This window comes from Microcaecilia unicolor, chromosome 14 (genome assembly GCF_901765095.1).
Source record: "Microcaecilia unicolor chromosome 14, aMicUni1.1, whole genome shotgun sequence".
Lineage (NCBI taxonomy): Eukaryota > Metazoa > Chordata > Amphibia > Gymnophiona > Siphonopidae > Microcaecilia > Microcaecilia unicolor.
The window spans coordinates 33,947,847-33,968,722 of NC_044044.1; the positions used below are offsets into that span (position 1 = coordinate 33,947,847).

The 20,876-nt window shown below is 47.7% G+C and overlaps 2 protein-coding genes across 7 annotated transcripts in view; one reads left to right on the forward strand and one right to left on the reverse strand.

Annotated features, from left to right (window-relative positions):
• Positions 1–20,876, forward strand: part of FOXJ2 (forkhead box J2) — a 584,760-nt gene that overhangs the window by 393,553 nt on the left and 170,331 nt on the right. The window lies entirely within an intron of this gene.
• RIMKLB (ribosomal modification protein rimK like family member B) overlaps positions 1–20,876 on the reverse strand; it is a 77,089-nt gene that overhangs the window by 31,364 nt on the left and 24,849 nt on the right. For all 6 annotated transcript variants that reach the window (XM_030187243.1, XM_030187242.1, XM_030187241.1 and 3 more), the window contains exons 3-4: positions 2,808–3,038; positions 1,944–2,030 (exon numbers count right to left, since the gene is read on the reverse strand). In XM_030187243.1, the coding sequence (XP_030043103.1) occupies positions 1,944–2,030; positions 2,808–3,038 (318 nt within the window). The remainder of the gene's footprint in view (positions 1–1,943; positions 2,031–2,807; positions 3,039–20,876) is intronic.

Below are 20,876 nucleotides of genomic sequence, written 5' to 3' on the forward strand. Positions count from 1 at the left end.
TATAGAATGTCTGTATGTTTGGGAAGCTTGCCAGGTGCCCTTGGCCTGGACTGGTCGCTGTCGTGGATAGGATGCTGGGCTTGATGGACCCTTGGTCTTTTCCCAGTGTGGCATTACTTATGTACTTATGAGAAAGTGATAGGGACGCAGCCTGAGTTATAGCCTTTGCAGGCATAGGAGATATTGAAGGATCTTGATGAGAAATAAGTAGGAGAGAAGGACAGTGGTCACTGTGGCATGAACACTTCCCATATATCAACGACGTCCATGTAGGGGAGGTGTAGGCAGAGTGCCTGGTGGAAGAACAATGATGATGCTTCATAGGCTTTTTACGCTGCTGGTCCCTTGATGCATGCAGCACCGATGACGAGGACGTATAGTCCTTACGCACACGCAATACCAAGTCAGATCTTTGATGTAGCATTAGTGCACCCGATATCAATGCCGAGTATTGAGTATCGAATTCCCAGCCATGCTCAATGCAGAACTAAAAAAGCTTTTTCTCGCTGGACTCTGCAGATCTTAAGGATCCTCGCTTGCATACACAGGCAGAGCTACACTGTATTGTCCCGGTGTTTTGGACCCAAGCACTGAACACAGCAGTTATGGGGGTTTGTGTCTGAAACAGTCCTATTACATCGAGTACACTTCTTCAAGCCACTTGATACCCTCGTTGACATGGAGGGGAAACCAGCCAATGGGAGGACAAAAGGCTCTATGACCTAGGGAGCTCGAGTAGTCACGTATCCAAAAATGGTCGATGCTGCCCGGGCAAAAGAAGGTCTTAGAGATCCCAAAAGATTGAAAATTTAAAAATGAAAAATAACTGAAAAAATGTATAATTTGAACAACTTAAAGACAGAATAAGAAGAATATTTCATTACATTATACTAGACTTACATCTCTCTAATACCATGGGTTCCAAGCGGAATACATGTTACAAGAGTGAAGCACATGTTCAGATGTAACATATTACTCAGTTAATAAGTACAGTAAAAACAAAAGAACGTGAACTAGAGACCAATTTCTATATATTAAAATACTTCCGAATATGAAGAGAAAGTGTCCTGAAAAAGGGAAGGCACCAAAAAGGCAAAAGTTTGAAGCTGAGGAAAATTTAAAAACAACAACAAAAAAAAGCCCCTCTGCGGATAACGATAAGACTACTGGTCCTTCGCTTGAACGTCAGGCAGAAGAAACCCGCAAATACACAGTGGGGGAACTGCCTCAAAGATTTAAAGTGACAGGGCACTTGGCAGTGTCTGTGCTAAGCTCCGCAGATAATGTCACCATATGTGTGATTATTATGCCTGCTTGTTCTCACAGAATGGTTAGTACAGTGGGCTGAGAACCTGGGGAAATGGGTTCAATTCCTACTGCAGCTCTTTGTGCCCCCTGGGCAAGTCACTTAACCCTCTATTGCCCCAGGTATAAAAACTTAGATTGTGAGCCCGCTAGAGACAGAGAAAAGTACTTGCATATAATATTTGTAAAACGTTTTGGTTGTACTACAGAAAGGCAATATATCAAATCCATGATCTAAGAAGCCCTGGTAGTCTAGTAGCCTAGTCGGGGCAGGAGTGATCTCTTGTCACTATGCCAGCTCTGCATTCAAAATGATTGCCAAGAGACTACCGCTGGAGGTCCCAGCAGCCATTTCTAGATTGAAGCCGGCGTGGGCAGAAGCGACTGGGGATTGCTCCTGCCCCAACTAGGCCACTAGGGCTTCTAAGGTAGGGCAGTGGGAAGTTTTCTGTTGGAAGGGAGAGGCACATGCAGCCTAGGTCTTCGGTTTTGGCCAAAACCGTGCAGCAAATTTTGGCGGTAGATTTGGTTTAAATCGTCCTCTACCTCCCACCAAAAATGTCTAGTGAGAGGCACTAGAAAAGTCTGCACATCATAATTAAAATTAAAAAAAAAAGGAAGACTGTTCACATATTCACCTCTATGACCTCGAGTGTTCTTTACCACCATTGGAAACTCCAGCACCTCAGCCTCATCAATCATCTTTGCAAAGTTCTCATGGCCACCTGGGGAAAGGAGCCCAAAGAATTAAACAGCTGTGCCCGGAATCTGGGTCCAATTTCTTCAAAAAATGTTCCCTGCATTTCCCAATCCTCTCATCATCCCTCAATTTTCACTGTTCCTCTGCATGTGGCCAGTTGCTGCAGTCAGGAGCTTCCTCCCATCCACTTACTTGTTTTCCCCTCTGCCACATTTTGATTAAAGGAATAATTGCAATAGGAACATAAAAAAGTTGATGGGAGGAAGATAAAAGAAAACACAATGAATGCGACTAGAGAGAAGCCTAGGTGGCTCCCAAAAAAGTAAGCAAGTTTCTAGGGAAAAGGGCATACAAAATTTTCAACAATGGGCTATGACCAGAAATCCATGTGTACGAACCATATATTCTTTTTAAGACTTACATCATTGTTATGCTCAAAATGTGTTACTATCTTCTGAAATTGTGAATTTATATCCCAACAACTCTGCAATTCTTCAAAACAGTGTGCAAAAAAAAAAAAGTTTTCTTCTAGAAATCGCAACCAGGCCATATCCGAAGGTCAGGTTGGAGCGCCTACACTTGGCCTATGGGCGAATGCCTCTTATCTAGGGAGTAGGATTAACAAGCCTTATGTGACTTGGTTTTGGAGGATCTGTGCCAATACAAAAGACTGCAGCTGTACTGGGCTGTCACAGCTTCAGGATTTCTTGCTGTCCTTTGAATTAATAGACAAGGACTAGAACTCCACAATCCCAAGTTTCTTACATATTTCATAAATAAAGATATTTAGGATGGTCCTCACCATAAGAAAAGGTGTCTGGCAGAGGTACACCATGGCCAGCCAGTTCCTGGAATGTCCAAAATTTGTTCACACAATTGAGGATGGCCTGGGGGCGGTTCATCAGCCGGCAGCCCATCTTCTCCAAGTGCCGCAAGACAGTGATATCGCTGTCACTCTGCACCCATGGTGTGGGTACCCGCACCACCACCACCTGAGGGTAGGTAGTAACCAACTCTCCCTTAATTCGAAGACCTACCAAGAAAAAAAAGCAGGGTCAGTGAGGACAGACTCAGGAGATTGCTTATTACTTTTTCAGCAGCATTTTCTCTTCAAATAAACATTTTTCCTGCAACTGTAACACACTGAGGAACATTAAGTTACTAGCCTGCAACTGCTGCTCACTGTGTACAGGATAAGCCAGTCACGACTCTGCAGAGCACAGATGAGCTCTGAGTAAGCGAAAGATACATACCTGTAGCAGGTATTCTCCGAGGACAGCAGGCTGATTGTTCTCACGACTGGGTGATGTCCACGGCAGCCCCCTCCAACCATTAGAGTTTCACAGCAAACTCAAAAAAGTCTTGCAGGAGGTCCCGCGGGTGGGGCACCACGCCCACCGTGCATGCAGAGCCGTCTTCCCGCCCGTACGCGACCGCTCCCGCTCAGTTAAATAAAATAGCAAAGAAAAGAAAATAACTCCAAAGGGGAGGAGGGAGGGTAGATGAGAACAATCAGCCTGCTGTCCTCGGAGAATACCTGCTACAGGTATGTATCTTTCGCTTTCTCCGAGGACAAGCAGGCTGCTTTTCTTCTCACGACTGGGGTATCCCTAACTCCCAGGCTCACTCAAAACAACAATCAGGGTCAATTGGACCTTGCAACGGTGAGGACATAATAAAAATTGACCTACGAAGAACAACTAACTGAGAATGCAGTCTGAACAGAATAAACTGGGCCTAGGGGGGGTGGAGTTGGATTCTAAACCCCGAACAAATTCTGCAGCACCGACTGCCCAAACCGACTGTCATGTCGGTTATCCTGCAGGAGGCAGTAATGAGATGTGAATGTGTGGACTGATGACCACGTCGCAGCCTTGCAAATCTCTTCAATAGTGGCTGACTTCAAGTGGGCCACTGACGCCGCCATGGCTCTAACACTATGAGCTGTGACATGACCCTCAAAAGTCAGCCTAGCCTGGGCATAAGTGAAGGAAATGCAATCTGTTAGCCAACTGGAGAAGGTGCGTTTCCCAACAGCGACCCCCTTCCTATTGGGGTCAAAAGAAACAAACATTTGGGCGGACTGTCTGTGGAGGCTTGTCCGCTCCAGGTAGAAGGCCAATGCTCTCTTGCAGTCCAATGTGTGCAACTGACGTTCAGCAGGGCGGGTATGCGGATGGGGAAAGAATGTTGGCAAGCCAATTGACTGGTTCAGATGGAACTCCGACACCACCTTCGGCAGGAACTTAGGGTGCGTGCGGAGGACTAAAATTTGGTATAGGGAGCATGGGCTACCAAGGCTTGAAGCTCACTGACCCTACGAGCTGAAGTAACTGCCACCAAGAAAATGACCTTCCAGGTCAAGTACATCAGATGGCAAGAATCCAGTGGCTCAAAAGGAAGTTTCATCAGCTGGGTGAGGATGACGTTGAGATCCCATGACACTGTAGGAGGCTTGATAGGGGGCTTTGACAAAAGCAAACCTCTTATGAATCGAACGACCAAAGGCTGTCCAGAGATAGGCTTACCCTCTACACAGAAATGGTAAGCACTAATTGCACTAAGACGGTTCCTTACTGAGTTGGTTTTGAGACCAGACTCCAATAAGCGTAGAAGCTATTCAAGCAGGGTCTTTATAGGACAAGAACGAGGATCTACGGCAAACCTCCTCCACTTGAAAAAGTTACTCTTCTTAGTGGAATCTTTCCTGGAAGTAAGACTCGGGACACCCTCAGAGAGAGCCAAGGCGGAGAAATCTACGCCCCCTCGTTCTGAGGGTTGGAAAACACTCCAATCTGCGGACCAGATATTTGTTCAGGCCCCTCAGGTCTAGGATGGACGCATCCCCCCTGTTTTCTTTTCCACAAGGAAGTACCTGGAATAGAATCCCAGCCCTTCTTGCCTGGGTGGCACGGGCTCGACTGCATTGGCGCTGAGAAGGGCGGAGAATTCCTCTGCAAGTACAGTGGGGGAAATAAGTATTTGATCCCTTGCTGATTTTGTAAGTTTGCCCACTGACAAAGACATGAGCAGCCCATAATTGAAGGGTAGGTTATTGGTAACAGTGAGAGATAGCACATCACAAATTAAATCCGGAAAATCACATTGTGGAAAGTATATGAATTTATTTGCATTCTGCAGAGGGAAATAAGTATTTAATCCCTCTGGCAAACAAGACCTAATACTTGGTGGCAAAACCCTTGTTGGCAAGCACAGCGGTCAGACGTCTTCTGTAGTTGATGATGAGGTTTGCACACATGTCAGGAGGAATTTTGGTCCACTCCTCTTTGCAGATCATCTCTAAATCATTAAGAGTTCTGGGCTGTCGCTTGGCAACTCGCAGCTTCAGCTCCCTCCATAAGTTTTCAATGGGATTAAGGTCTGGTGACTGGCTAGGCCACTCCATGACCCTAATGTGCTTCTTCCTGAGCCACTCCTTTGTTGCCTTGGCTGTATGTTTTGGGTCATTGTCGTGCTGGAAGACCCAGCCACGACCCATTTTTAAGGCCCTGGCGGAGGGAAGGAGGTTGTCACTCAGAATTGTACGGTACATGGCCCCATCCATTCTCCCATTGATGCGGTGAAGTAGTCCTGTGCCCTTAGCAGAGAAACACCCCCAAAACATAACATTTCCACCTCCATGCTTGACAGTGGGGACGGTGTTCTTTGGGTCATAGGCAGCATTTCTCTTCCTCCAAACACGGCGAGTTGAGTTCATGCCAAAGAGCTCAATTTTTGTCTCATCTGACCACAGCACCTTCTCCCAATCACTCTCGGCATCATCCAGGTGTTCACTGGCAAACTTCAGACGGGCCGTCACATGTGCCTTCCGGAGCAGGGGGACCTTGCGGGCACTGCAGGATTGCAATCCGTTATGTCGTAATGTGTTACCAATGGTTTTCGTGGTGACAGTGGTCCCAGCTGCCTTGAGATCATTGACAAGTTCCCCCCTTGTAGTTGTAGGCTGATTTCTAACCTTCCTCATGATCAAGGATACCCCACGAGGTGAGATTTTGCGTGGAGCCCCAGATCTTTGTCGATTGACAGTCATTTTGTACTTCTTCCATTTTCTTACTATGGCACCAACAGTTGTCTCCTTCTCGCCCAGCGTCTTACTGATGGTTTTGTAGCCCATTCCAGCCTTGTGCAGGTGTATGATCTTGTCCCTGACATCCTTAGACAGCTCCTTGCTCTTGGCCATTTTGTAGAGGTTAGAGTCTGACTGATTCACTGAGTCTGTGGACAGGTGTCTTTCATACAGATGACCATTGCCGACAGCTGTCTGTCATGCAGGTAACGAGTTGATTTGGAGCATCTACCTGGTCTGTAGGGGCCAGATCTCTTACTGGTTGGTGGGGGATCAAATACTTATTTCCCTCTGCAGAATGCAAATAAATTCATATACTTTCCACAATGTGATTTTCCGGATTTAATTTGTGATGTGCTATCTCTCACTGTTACCAATAACCTACCCTTCAATTATGGGCTGCTCATGTCTTTGTCAGTGGGCAAACTTACAAAATCAGCAAGGGATCAAATACTTATTTCCCCCACTGTACCTGCCTGTGGTGGGAGCTGAAAGACTCAGCTCCCAGTGGACAATTTGGCAGAATGGAGATCAAATTGAGGGCGTACCCGCACTGCACTATTTGGAGAACCCACTGGTCGGAGGTTATGAGAGGCCACCTTTGGTGAAAAAATTTTAACCTCCCTCCAACCAGTAGATCGTCCGGCATGGGCACTTTTATGGCAGCTATGCTCTCCCGGATGCAGTCAAAAGCCCGTCCCTTGCTTTTGCTGGGGAGCTGCAGGGGCCTGCTTGGTCGCATGCTGTTGACGCGAACAAGCGCACTGGGGCTGAGCCTGAAAAGGCTGATGGGAAGAAGGATTGTACCTACGCTTAGGATAAGCGTAAGAAGCAGTCTTCTTTCCCCTGAAAAATCGTCTACCTGAAGAGGTAGATGTTGAAGGTGCCCGGTGGGAGAGGTTGTCGAGGGCGGTTTCCCGCTGGTGAAGCTGTTCGACCAACTGCTCGACTTTCTCACCAAAGATATTATCTCCCCCCCCCCCCCCCCCCCCGGCAAGGAACATCCGCCAGCCGCTGCTGGGTCCGATTGTCCAGGTCAGAGGCGCGCAGCCATGAGAGTCTGCGCATCACTATACCTTGGGCAGCGGATCTGGATGCAACATCACAAGTGTCATAAATACCCCTGGACAGGAATTTGCAACACGCCTTCAGCTGTCTGACCACCTCCTGAAAAGGCCTGGACTGCTCCGGAGGAAGCTTGTCAACCAGGTCCGCCAGTTGCTGCACATTATTCCGCATGTGGATGCTCATGTAGAGCTGGTAAGACTGGATCTTGGTCACGAGCATGGAGGAATGATAGGCCTTCCTCCCAGAAGAGTCCAGAGTGTGAGACTCATGCCCCGGGGGTGCCGAGGCAGTATCCCTCGAACTCTTGGCTCTCTTGAGACCAGAATCCACCACCACAGAGTCGTGTGGCAACTGAGTCCTCATCAACTCCGGGTCGCTGTGGATCCTATACTGGGACTCGGCTTTCTTCGGGATGGTGGGGTTAGATAAGGGCTTCAGCCAGTTCCAAAGCAGTGTCTCCTTTAGGACATTGTGCAACGGTACCGTGGAACACTCTCTAGGTGGCTTCTTCCAGAGACCCCACCTCTTTCATGTCGATCTCTTATGCCTATGTTCTTTATAAGATTTTACAGCGTTTATCCACTCCTACTCTAGCTGAGATAAAGCGAATGCTACATACCTGTAGAAGGTATTCTCCGAGGACAGCAGGCTGATTGTTCTCACTGATGGGTGACGTCCACGGCAGCCCCTCCAATCGGAATCTTCACTAGCAAAGTCCTTTGCTAGCCCTCGCGCGCCCGCGCGCACCGCGCATGCGCGGCCGTCTTCCCGCCCGAAACCGGCTCGAGCCGGCCAGTCCAGTATGTAGCAAGACAAACTCTGAAGGGAAGACACAACTCCAAAGGGGAGGCGGGCGGGTTTGTGAGAACAATCAGCCTGCTGTCCTCGGAGAATACCTTCTACAGGTATGTAGCATTCGCTTTCTCCGAGGACAAGCAGGCTGCTTGTTCTCACTGATGGGGTATCCCTAGCCCCCAGGCTCACTCAAAACAACAACCAAGGTCAATGGGCCTCGCAACGGCGAGGACATAACTGAGATTGACCTAAAAAATTTACCAACTAACTGAGAGTGCAGCCTGGAACAGAACAAACAGGGCCCTCGGGGGGTGGAGTTGGATCCTAAAGCCCAAACAGGTTCTGAAGAACTGACTGCCCGAACCGACTGTCGCGTCGGGTATCCTGCTGCAGGCAGTAATGGGATGTGAATGTGTGGACAGAAGCCCACGTCGCAGCTTTGCAAATTTCTTCAATGGAGGCTGACTTCAAGTGGGCTACCGACGCAGCCATGGCTCTAACATTATGAGCCGTGACATGACCCTCAAGAGCCAGCCCCGCCTGGGCGTAAGTGAAGGAAATGCAATCTGCTAGCCAATTGGATATGGTGCGTTTCCCTACAGCCACTCCCCTCCTATTGGGGTCAAAAGAAACAAACAATTGGGCGGACTGTCTGTGGGGCTGTGTCCGCTCCAAGTAGAAGGCCAATGCTCTCTTGCAGTCCAAAGTGTGCAGCTGACGTTCAGCAGGGCAGGAATGAGGACGGGGAAAGAATGTTGGCAAGACAATTGACTGGTTCAGATGGAACTCCGACACGACCTTTGGCAGAAACTTAGGGTGAGTACGGAGGACTACTCTGTAGTGATGAAATTTGGTGTAAGGGGCCTGGGCTACCAGGGCCTGAAGCTCACTGACTCTACGAGCTGAAGTAACTGCCACCAAGAAAATGACCTTCCAGGTCAAGTACTTCAGATGGCAGGAATTCAGTGGCTCAAAAGGAGGTTTCATCAGCTGGGTGAGAACGACATTGAGATCCCATGACACTGTAGGAGGCTTGACAGGGGGCTTTGACAAAAGCAAACCTCTCATAAAGCGAACAACTAAAGGCTGTCCTGAGATCGGCTTACCTTCCACATGGTAATGGTATGCACTGATTGCACTAAGGTGAACTCTTACAGAGTTGGTCTTGAGACCAGACTCAGACAAGTGCAGAAGGTATTCAAGCAGGGTCTGTGTAGGACAAGAGCGAGGATCTAGGGCCTTGCTGTCACACCAGACGGCAAACCTCCTCCAATGAAAGAAGTAACTTCTCTTAGTGGAGTCTTTCCTGGAAGCAAGCAAGATGCGGGAGACACCCTCTGGCAGACCCATAGAGGCAAAGTCTACGCCCTCAACATCCAGGCCGTGAGAGCCAGGGACCGGAGGTTGGGATGCAGAAGAGCCCCTTCGTCCTGCGTGATGAGGGTCGGAAAACACTCCAATCTCCACGGTTCTTCGGAGGATAACTCCAGAAGAAGAGGGAACCAGATCTGACGCGGCCAAAAAGAAGCAATCAGGATCATGGTGCCTCGGTCTTGCTTGAGTTTCAACAAAGTCTTCCCCACCAGAGGAATGGGAGGATAAGCATACAGCAGGCCCTCCCCCCAATCGAGGAGGAAGGCATCCGATGCCAGTCTGCCGGTGGCCTGAAGCCTGGAACAGAACTGAGGGACTTTGTGGTTTGCTCGAGATGCGAAGAGATCCACCAAGGGGGTGCCCCACGCTTGGAAGATCTGGCGCACCACTCGGGAGTTGAGCGACCACTCGTGAGGTTGCATAATCCTGCTCAACCTGTCGGCCAGACTGTTGTTTACGCCTGCCAGATATGTGGCTTGGAGCACCATGCCGTTCCGGCGAGCCCAGGTCCACATGCTGACGGCTTCCTGACACAGGGGGCGAGATCCGGTGCCCCCCTGCTTGTTTACATAATACATGGCAACCTGGTTGTCTGTCTGAATTTGAATAATTTGGTGGGACAGCCGATCTCTGAAAGCCTTCAGAGCGTTCCAGATCGCTCGTAACTCCAGAAGATTGATCTGTAGATCGCGTTCCTGGAGGGACCAGCTTCCTTGAGTGTGGAGCCCATCGACATGAGCTCCCCATCCCAGGAGAGACGCATCCGTGGTCAGCACTTTTTGTGGCTGAGGAATTTGGAAGGGACGTCCCAGAGTCAAATTGGTCCAAATCGTCCACCAATACAGGGATTCGAGAAAACTCGTGGACAGGTGGATCACGTCCTCTAGACCCCCAGCAGCCTGATACCACTGGGAGGCTAGGGTCCATTGAGCAGATCTCATGTGAAGGCGGGCCATGGGAGTCACATGAACTGTGGAGGCCATGTGGCCCAGCAATCTCAACATCTGCCGAGCTGTGATCTGCTGGGACGCTCGCACCCGGGAGACGAGGGACAACAAGTTGTTGGCTCTCGTCTCTGGGAGATAGGCGCGAGCCGTCCGAGAATCCAGCAGAGCTCCTATGAATTCGAGGTTCTGCACTGGAAGAAGATGGGACTTTGGGTAATTTATCACAAACCCCAGTAGCTCCAGAAGGCGAATAGTCATCTGCATGGACTGCAGGGCTCCTGCCTCGGACGTGCTCTTTACCAGCCAATCGTCGAGATATGGGAACACGTGTACTCCCAGCCTGCGAAGTGCCGCTGCTACCACAGCTAGGCACTTTGTGAACACCCTGGGCGCAGAGGCGAGCCCAAAGGGTAGCACACAGTACTGGAAGTGGCGTGTGCCCAACTGAAATCGCAGATACTGTCTGTGAGCTGGCAGTATCGGGATATGTGTGTAGGCATCCTTCAAGTCCAGAGAGCATAGCCAATCGTTTTGCTGAATCATGGGGAGAAGGGTGCCCAGGGAAAGCATCCTGAACTTTTCTTTTACGAGATATTTGTTCAGGGCCCTTAGGTCTAGGATGGGACGCATCCCCCCTGTTTTCTTTTCCACAAGGAAGTACCTGGAATAGAATCCCAGCCCTTCTTGCCCGGATGGCACGGGCTCGACCGCATTGGCGCTGAGAAGGGCGGAGAGTTCCTCTGCAAGTACCTTCTTGTGTTGGAAGCTGTAAGACTGAGCTCCCGGTGGACAATTTGGAGGTTTTGATGTCAAATTGAGGGTGTATCCCTGCCGGACTATTTGCAGAACCCACTGATCGGAGGTTATGAGAGGCCACCTTTGGTGAAAAGCTTTCAACCTCCCTCCGACTGGCAGGTCGCCCGGCACGGACACTTGGATGTCGGCTATGCTCTGCTGGAGCCAGTCAAAAGCTCGCCCCTTGCTTTTGCTGGGGAGCCGCGGGGCCTTGCTGAGTCGCACGCTGCTGACGAGAGCGAGCGCGCTGGGGCTTAGCCTGGGCCGCAGGCTGTCGGGAAGGAGGATTGTACCTACGCTTGCCAGAAGAGTAGGGAACAGTCTTCCTTCCCCCGAAAAATCGTCTACCTGTAGAGGTAGAAGCTGAAGGCTGCCGGCGGGCGAATTTGTCGAATGCGGTGTCCCGCTGGTGGAGAGACTCTACCACCTGTTCGACTTTTTCGCCAAAAATGTTGTCCGCACGGCAAGGCGAGTCCGCAATCCGCTGCTGGATTCTATTCTCCAGGTCGGCGGCACGCAGCCATGAGAGCCTGCGCATCACCACACCTTGAGCAGCGGCCCTGGACGCAACATCAAAAGTGTCATAAACTCCTCTGGCCAGGAATTTTCTGCACGCCTTCAGCTGCCTGACCACCTCCTGAAAAGGCTTGGCTTGCTCAGGGGGAAGAGCATCAACCAAGCCCGCCAACTGCCGCACATTGTTCCGCATGTGTATGCTCGTGTAGAGCTGGTAAGACTGGATCTTGGACACGAGCATAGAGGAATGGTAGGCCTTCCTCCCAAAGGAGTCTAAGGTTCTAGCGTCCTTGCCCGGGGGCGCCGAAGCATGTTCCCTAGAACTCTTAGCCTTCTTTAGGGCCAAATCCACAACTCCAGAGTCGTGAGGCAACTGAGTGCGCATCAGCTCTGGGTCCCCATGGATCCGGTACTGGGACTCGATCTTCTTGGGAATGTGGGGATTAGTTAAGGGTTTCGTCCAGTTCGCAAGCAATGTCTTTTTTAGGACATGGTGCAAGGGAACGGTGGACGCTTCCTTAGGTGGAGAAGGATAGTCCAGGAGCTCAAACATTTCAGCCCTGGGCTCGTCCTCCACAACCACCGGGAAGGGGATGGCCGTAGACATCTCCCGGACAAAGGAAGCAAAAGACAGACTCTCGGGAGGAGAAAGCTGTCTTTCAGGAGAGGGAGTGGGATCAGACGGAAGACCCTCAGACTCCTCGTCAGAGAAATATCTAGGATCTTCCTCTTCCTCCCACGAGGCCTCACCCTCGGTGTCAGACACAAGTTCACGAACCTGTGTCTGCAACCTCGCCCTGCTCGACTCAGTGGAGCCACGTCCACGATGGGGGCGTCGAGAGGTAGACTCCCTCGCCCGCATCGGCGAAGCTCCCTCCGCCGACGTAGTCGGGGAGCCTTCCTGGGAGGTGGCCGCTGCCGGCACCGCACGCGGTACCGACGTCGGGGACCTCAACCTGGGCGATGGGCCAGCCGGCGCCACGCTCGACGGTACCGGAGGCGCAAGCACCGCCGGTACCGGAGGGGTAGGGCGCAACAGCTCTCCCAGAATCTCTGGGAGAACGGCCCGGAGGCTCTCGTTTAGAGCGGCTGCAGAGAAAGGCTGTGAGGTCGATGCAGGCGTCGACGTCAGGACCTGTTCCGGGCGAGGAGGCTGTTCCGGGCTGTCCAGAGTGGAGCGCATCGACACCTCTTGGACAGAGGGTGAGCGGTCCTCTCGGTGCCGATGCCTGCTGGGTGCCGAATCCCTCGGCGACCCAGAGCTCTCGGTGCCGACGCGGGGAGGAGACCGGTGTCGATGCTTCTTCGACTTCTTCCGAAGCATGTCACCGGAGCTCCCCGGCACCGACGAGGAGGACGTAGAATCCATCCGTCGCTTCCTCGGGGCCGAGGCCGAAGAAGGTCGGTCTCGGGGGGGCTGTACCGCAGGAGCCCTCAGGGTGGGAGGAGACCCACCCGAAGGCTCACCGCCACCAGCAGGGGAATGGACAGCCCTCACCTGCACTCCTGACGATGCACCACCGTCCGACGACATCAGCAGACGAGGTCCTGGTACCACCGGCGTCGATGCAGCTATCCGATGTCTCGGCGCCGATGCAGAGGCCCGATGCCTCGATGCACTCGATGCAAGGGCGGCCGAGGAAGATGGTCTGGACGCTGACGACGTCGATGCACTCGAAGATCCCGGTGCCGATGCCGACGAAGAGCCCGAGAACAAAACGTTCCACTGGGCTAGTCTCGCTACCTGAGTCCGCCTTTGAAGCAGGGAACACAGACTACAGTTCTGAGGGCGGTGCTCGGCCCCCAGACACTGAAGACACGAAGAGTGTCGATCAGTGAGCGAGATAACCCGGGCGCACTGGGTGCACTTCTTGAAGCCGCTGGAAGGCTTCGATGTCATGGGCGGAAAAATCACGCCGGCGAAATCAAAGTCCGAAATGACGGAAAAAGAGCACCAAAAACTTTAGAGGGAGAAAATCTCGACCGAGGCCGAAAAGAGGCCTACCCCGACGACGAAAGAAAACTTATCGGGGCCAAAAGCTGGAAATACGGGGAGGATTGAAACGGAACCCGGTGGAGGGGTTCCGGAGCACTTCCCGGGTAGAAGAAAAGCTTTTCCGAAGAAAAAACACGTTCAACAATATGGACGCGCGAGGGTCGACTCTCCGGGGCTCGACACGGCGAAAAATACGACCGTACCGAGTGCGGACAAAAGAAGACTGGCCGGCTCGAGCCGGTTTCGGGCGGGAAGACGGCCGCGCATGCGCGGTGCGCGCGGGCGCGCGAGGGCTAGCAAAGGACTTTGCTAGTGAAGATTCCGATTGGAGGGGCTCACCCATCAGTGAGAACAAGCAGCCTGCTTGTCCTCGGAGAATATTTAAGCACCTCTCCAACTTCATGTGCAACTTTCTTCAAATTAGTCCCCTTATTTTCTAACTCTTCTTACTCTCATACATATGTTCCATCTTTGCTTATACCCTACACTGTCTACTAAAATGTTTTGTGTTAACATTGTAAGTAGTATACTATGCCATACTTTCTATTATTTGAATATTTTTACTGCTGTAATTGTCTATTGCTTATGTTTCACTTCTTCTTGCTGTACACCACCTTGAGTGCATTCCTTCAAAAAGGCGCTAATTAAATACTAATTAATAAAGGCTTCTTTTACAAAGCTGTGCTACCGATTCTCAGTGCGGCAAATGAGAGAAAACCCATTCAGTTCCTATGGGCTTCCTCTCATTTGCAGTATGGGAATTGCTACAATTGCTTGGTAAAAGAAGCCCTAAATGAAGCAGCCCTTCATGATGAATGTAGCTAACTGTAGAGATGACAAGGGTCTTCCCCTGATCAAGTTTTTATTTGCTTGTCATTCAATGTACCATCATTCACCAGACATCAAGTTGGCACAAAAAAACCCAGCATGAAAAACAATGACAACAACTGTAAGACTCAAACACCACAAAAGGGACGTAATGCATAGCATAGCACAACAACACAAAACAAAGTAGACTTGGCTAGGCAGAAGGGTAACCAAGATCAAAGTCAGGTAAAAACTCGAGGGGGGGGGGGGGCGAACAAGAGACTAAAAAAAGTTACATTTAATTTAAATTAAAATACAAGCATTGTACACCACTTCACCAAGAAGTTCAAAGTAGATTCCGTGTCACACAGACAATACTCCCTTATACAATAGTTTAAGACATCCAAAGCACATAGCAAAAATATGTTCATCTAAACTTCGGAGCGTCCCCCTTCAGTGCTACTGTGAAGCCCTGGAAGCTTTTGTCCTTAATTGATTTTTTTAGCCTCTCTCTCAGGTGCCTTTGGGAGTGAAGCAGCTAATGTACCTTGCCCTGATATACCTGCAGGAAATCTTTAATGGGTCCATTGGGGTTTTAGGGCTAGCTGCTGCTATTGGAGTTTGAGACATCCCTTGGTATTCTGCAGTTGGTTAACCCCCACCTCTATCAGTGAAATGCTTATTGTTCTGCTGTGCTGAGAGGATAATTAAAAGCCTTCCACTGTGCTGCTTTACCAGTACACAACTACTGGTGTGGAGGGTGAGGTAGGCTAATTTAAAAAACTCTCTAAACTGTCTTGAGAGCCAGGGTTATAGATGTCACCCTGTGATGTGAATGCATTCTCCTGCTGTTTATGGAGAACTCCTTGTTACAAAAGAAAAAATGCACATTATTATTAGAACTACACCAGCTTCCTGTTATGTTAAATGTAAAAGACAGTGGCTTTATTTAAGGTCAGGTCTGTCAGAGATTAAGCTGTCTAGGAGAAAATGATATGTTGTGTCCATGTACTTGTTAAGGTCTCAGCCTGAAGATCTTTTTGATGATGGTGCAAATCACATGGAACACATTATGGTTTATTGGCACTTACTATACTGCATTACCTGACAGCCAGATCAAAGCGGTTGACAATTCTATAATAATCAAAACAAAATAAAATACACTACAATAATAGGACAGAGGGAAGAATAAGCTTGCAATCATACTCAAAACAAAGATAAGAGGGAGATACATAAGGGAAAAGGCAGAAAAGATGGGGGGGGGGGGGATCAGAATCCTCCAGAACAATCCCTACCAGATATAGTAAACGAAAATGCTACTCATACACTTGTTTGAACTGCTATGTTTTGATGGTAGTTTTAAATTTTGAGAGAGAATTCCCCACTGATGTTAACGCGAGATTTTTTCCTAGCCCCAACATCCTGGAACAGAATGCAGGATGGTGGATTCTTTCACGCCTTGCAGCTTTGGGGCCAGGAGGGACCAAGGGATGGTCATTTATGGATTGCAGCAATCTGGCTGGAGAGTAGGGAACTGTTAAGGAAGATATAAAGGGAAGAATTTAAAAGCTAATAAGATCTTGTATTGCATTTGTTGTGATATTTCTTTAAAAGAGGTGAAACAATCAAATCTCACCATGACAAATAAGACAAAACCATAATGTTTTGGAAAGTTTGAAGTTTTTTTCAATGAGGTACGAGTCAGACCTGCAAAGATAATGTTACAATGCTCCAATTTGGAAATCAGTAGGGACAGGACCAATCCATGAAAAGCGTCATAATCAAGAAACTTTCTTACACATTGTATCTGTCTCAGGACAAAGAAGCCAGAATAAACAAGAGATGAAATATGTGGGGTAAAAGAAAGCTGGGAGTCGAGAGTGACACCAAGGGTAACAAAAGAAAAAACAGGAGAGATATGCAACTCGGGAGGGGGGGGGGGGGGGGGGAGGCTCTGACTACCAACTGATTATATGAATACTGAAGTCCAATCTCATAGGCTACTCCCAAGAAGCAACCACTGAAGGGATATGGTAACAGCAATTAGCACATCAGGGTTTAAAAAAAAAAAGGTTTGGAGAAGTTCCTGGAGGGAAGTCTATAGTCTGCTATTGAGCTACACATGGGGAAGCTACTGTTTACCCTGGGATCAGTAGCATGGGGTTCTGCCAGGTACATCTGACCTGGATTGGCCACTGCTGGAAACAGGATGCTGAGCTACATGGACCATTGGTCTGACCTAGTATATCTATTCTTATGTTCTTAATTCAAGATGCCCCCACTTTAATCGTCATGTGGAATCCTGCCATCAGTCAATAATTGGAATAGTGGAAGTCATACTTTATATTTTATCGATTTTGTTTTCTTTTTTTTATTTGAATGTGTCTCTCTTATTGAAAACACTACTAGTAAAAAATGTATATCCTACTCTACTGTACAACCAAATAAGTCTCTTATCAAGTCCATTTGTCCTCTGGAGGCATGTACAGCGCTGCGTACATCTTGTAGCGCTATAGAAATGATAAGCAGTAGTAGTAGTTATGAACTCTAAAAGGAAGCTCTAGGGCACAATGTAAATATTACAACGAGCACTAGCAGTAAATTTGAGAGAGTGGGATCATAAACCACATCCATGGTTTAGGAGTGAGGTTCATCACTGTCATAGTTATGTGCAGAATTAATCCATTTGAAAACAGTGCCCTCAAAAGAAACACTTGGGCTTTCTTGGTATCAAAATGAATTCTGCTCACAATGAGATACTAAAATGAAACTTTGGCAGTCTGTTTCTACATTTTTTAAAATATAGAGAACACAATTAAAGGCCTTCTGGTCAGGGCCTAGAAACGACAGCAGTTATATAGATCACTCCCAGAAATGACTCTGCTGCACCTAGAACACCGCTTAAAACCACTGAGAGTTTGCGGTGACATCAAGAGAAAAATAGCCAATGCAAAATCAAACAGCTCAACTATGAGAAATGAAGAAATCTCATAAGGGGAGGGGGGGGGGGTACACCGTACCCCGGCCAAGGCTCAGGCCTAAGCGGGCTCGAGGAGCTGGAAAAAAAAAATAAGAAAAAAAAACTGGCTGAAAATTCTAAAGAAATGAAAGGGGGTAGGGAGAAATGAGGAAGAAATCCTCACATACAGCCAAGGAAGACACTTAAAGAATGAAAAACAGATGATGCGCTGAGGAGGGTAGGGTTCACTAAACGCAACCTCTGCAAACAGAGTGCTGACCCCGCACACTCATTCTGGGCGGGAAGGCACTCGCACATACACAGTGCAATGCTGCCAATGGCTTCTTAAAGTAACAGAACAGCGGATAGTGTCCACACCAGGGCTCCGTCGGTTAACGTCACCCAAATGTGAGAAAATGTCCTGCTTGTCCTTGGAGAAAGCAGGAATACAGCACAGATATTAGAGAGAACTCAAAGAAACTCTTCAAACTCAGTGGTGTGGCCACAATAAAGGGTGCACAACTTATTTTTAAGCAACAATATATACAAATGAAGTACGCTGTATTGGGGTAAAAAATAAAATAAAAATAAGAAAGACAAGTTTAAGGATAAAGTCTAATGAAAAAGCAATATAGCCAAAACCAAAGCTGACAGTGAAGAATCCAGCTGGTATTTTTGCTTTGATGGACAACAAGCTAACAAAAATATTGTATGCATACACAATCCTAATTCAGATTAAAACACCTTCTGCAGTCATGCCCACCAACAGAAAACATCCAAGAAAGCTGCAGAGACAGACATGAAACCTTTTGGCTGCCAGCTCCCCAGCTCATTAACACTGTTAGTAATGCCGCATTGCAGCGCTTATGGCAGTTTCTCCTTAGACTGCTGATCCAGCCCCATTCCCTCAGACATGACTTCACCACTGAAGGCCTACTACAAATCCCAGTAAACCCTTCTTCTTCCATGTAGTGAAAAATGTAATCATATTAGGGTTTCTAGCTAATAGGATAAGACTACTTAAGCTGGCAGTCTCAGATGTAATTCCTCTCCCTTCTTGTATTTGTATCTAAGGTCCTCCACCACTTAGAAGGCAGCTGACACTAGGGAAGAGGTTATTAGCTGCCTCCTGAAGCAGCAGTGAGCAGGGACAGAAGGGTAAGTCTAGCTGCCCGCTTCCTCTATCCCATCTTTTTATCCTTATACTGATCCATTACTGCCATTGTACATCATGTTCAAAGCCCAAATGCTGTAAAGGTTGGAAACTGAGCGTTATAATAAACTTACAGCCAATTTCACTAGAAAGCAATGACCTCCAGTATTCCACCCGTAGTATGATCCCAACCACAGAGACCAAGAAAGTGTAGGGTCACGGGTATGTTACAGATTATATAATTATACCATACTGAATACACAATGCCAAATATAGGAGATGCATATTAACCCTAGTTTAGAAGCGAGATTCATAGCTATCATATGCACTACACATAACCTACACAGAGATACAATCCCATTAAAAAAAAATCATTAACACACATTTAGGAATGAGGTTTGCAACCCTCCAAAAATAGTTAAAATGAAGTGGGAAGTGGACCAATGACTCCAGGGAGATGGGATACTGATGTATAAAGTACCACTTTATTCACAGACTCGACATAGTACCCCGTCTCCCTGGAGTCATCGGTCCACTTCCCACTTCCTTTTAACTGTTGTTTTCTCGTGGGAATTAGTGTTCATCCACCTCGGTGGATCACCTCCTCCTTGATCAACCCTCCAAAAATACATCTAGTACAATATTTCATCCATAAAAGTTGTCCAAGGTTGAACTGACCCTCTCAGGCTGCTACAAGCAAATTCATTTACAACAGCATGGGCTTGTAAAAAAAGTGAAAAAATCTTCAATTGTATACCACCTTTATTGCAAACGGGCCAAAGTACCTTATTTTAAATCTATTACATATATGTGCATACTCAAATAGTTTGGATTTTTTTTTTAACAAATTTATAAAAGAACAAGGTACCAAACTGGTGCTTCAGGCAGCTACAGAAACATCTTCCACCGTTATGGATAAAACATGTAAATTTACTTCATTCAAACTTTTTTCTTGTTTCTTGAACTATTTAAGATGACACCATTACACAGGCCATACATAATAGGAGTGGTAATCTGTGCAATGAGGATGATGCAAGGTCATTAAACTACTGAAGAGAACAGCAGTCCTGGTATCAGAATTTAGGTCACAATTTCTTTGTGTCTTGGTCATTATCCTGGCCCTGCCACAGGACACAGCTGTCTTATTCTGGCTTTTTTGATCAACTACATTTATATCTAGGTATAGATATATATAGATCTACACACACACACATATATATATATATATATATATATATATATATATATACATACATAAACACAGGCAGGGACAGACAAGCCATGATATAAAGCATCTATAAACAAAGTTTAGGTAACTTTCTGACATACAGCCAGCTTCTCTGGGTGGTGTAACTGGCACCATCTACCTCAACGCCTCACAAAGACAACACTGTGCTCAAAGGACAGAAATTGGATGAATTAAATAGCACACTAGAAATATTTGCAAACTTAATTTTATGTAAGCCATTTGAACTGGCAGTATCGTTCATAAAGTGTTATATACATTTTTAATAAAAGGTTTTTTTTTTCAAATCAAGATTGCTTACATGTAATAGGGGTTCAACATGGACAGCAGGGAGTCAAGCCAGAAAAAAAGATATAAAGGAATTAGAAAAGGTGCAGAGAAGGGCGATGAAAATGATAAAGGGAATGGAACGACTTCCCTATGAGGAAAGGCTGAGAAGGTTAGGGCTCTTCAGCTTGGAGAAAAGGCAGCTGAGGGGTGATATGATAGAAGTCTACAAGATAATGGCCCGAGCGGACAGATGTGAAGCGATTGTTTACACTTTCAAACAACAACAAAACCAGGGGACACAAGATGAAGCTAGAATATGGTAGATTTAAAACAAATAAGAGAAAGTTTTTCTTTACTCAGCATGTAGTTGGACTCTGGAACTTGTTGCCGGAGAATGTAGTGACAGCAGCTGGCCTTACGGAGTTTAAGGGGGGTTTGGACAGATTCCTCAAGAAAAAGTCCATTAAACATTATTAATTTTTTTTTTGTTTGGGGGGGGGGGAGGTTGCCGGATTTTTTAAACCTGGATTAGTCGCTGTCGGAGACAGGATGCTGGGCTTGATGGACCCTTGGTCTTTCCCAGTATGGCGGTGCTTATGTACTTATGTAACAGTGGGCGACATCATTCAAAAATCGCCTTTTTTGGATATCGCTCTCCTGGAAAGCTCAGGAGTGCCCCACTGGCCCTCATAAGCATGTGTTCCTGTGCAGCTAACAGTCCCAACTTTTCTCAATTCATAATATAGCTCAAGATGTATCCAATAGTGGGAAGGAGGGTATACAGGACTCCATTCCCCTGCTGTCCATGGAGAGCCCCCATTACAGGTAACAAATTTACATTCTCCATTAGCTGAATGG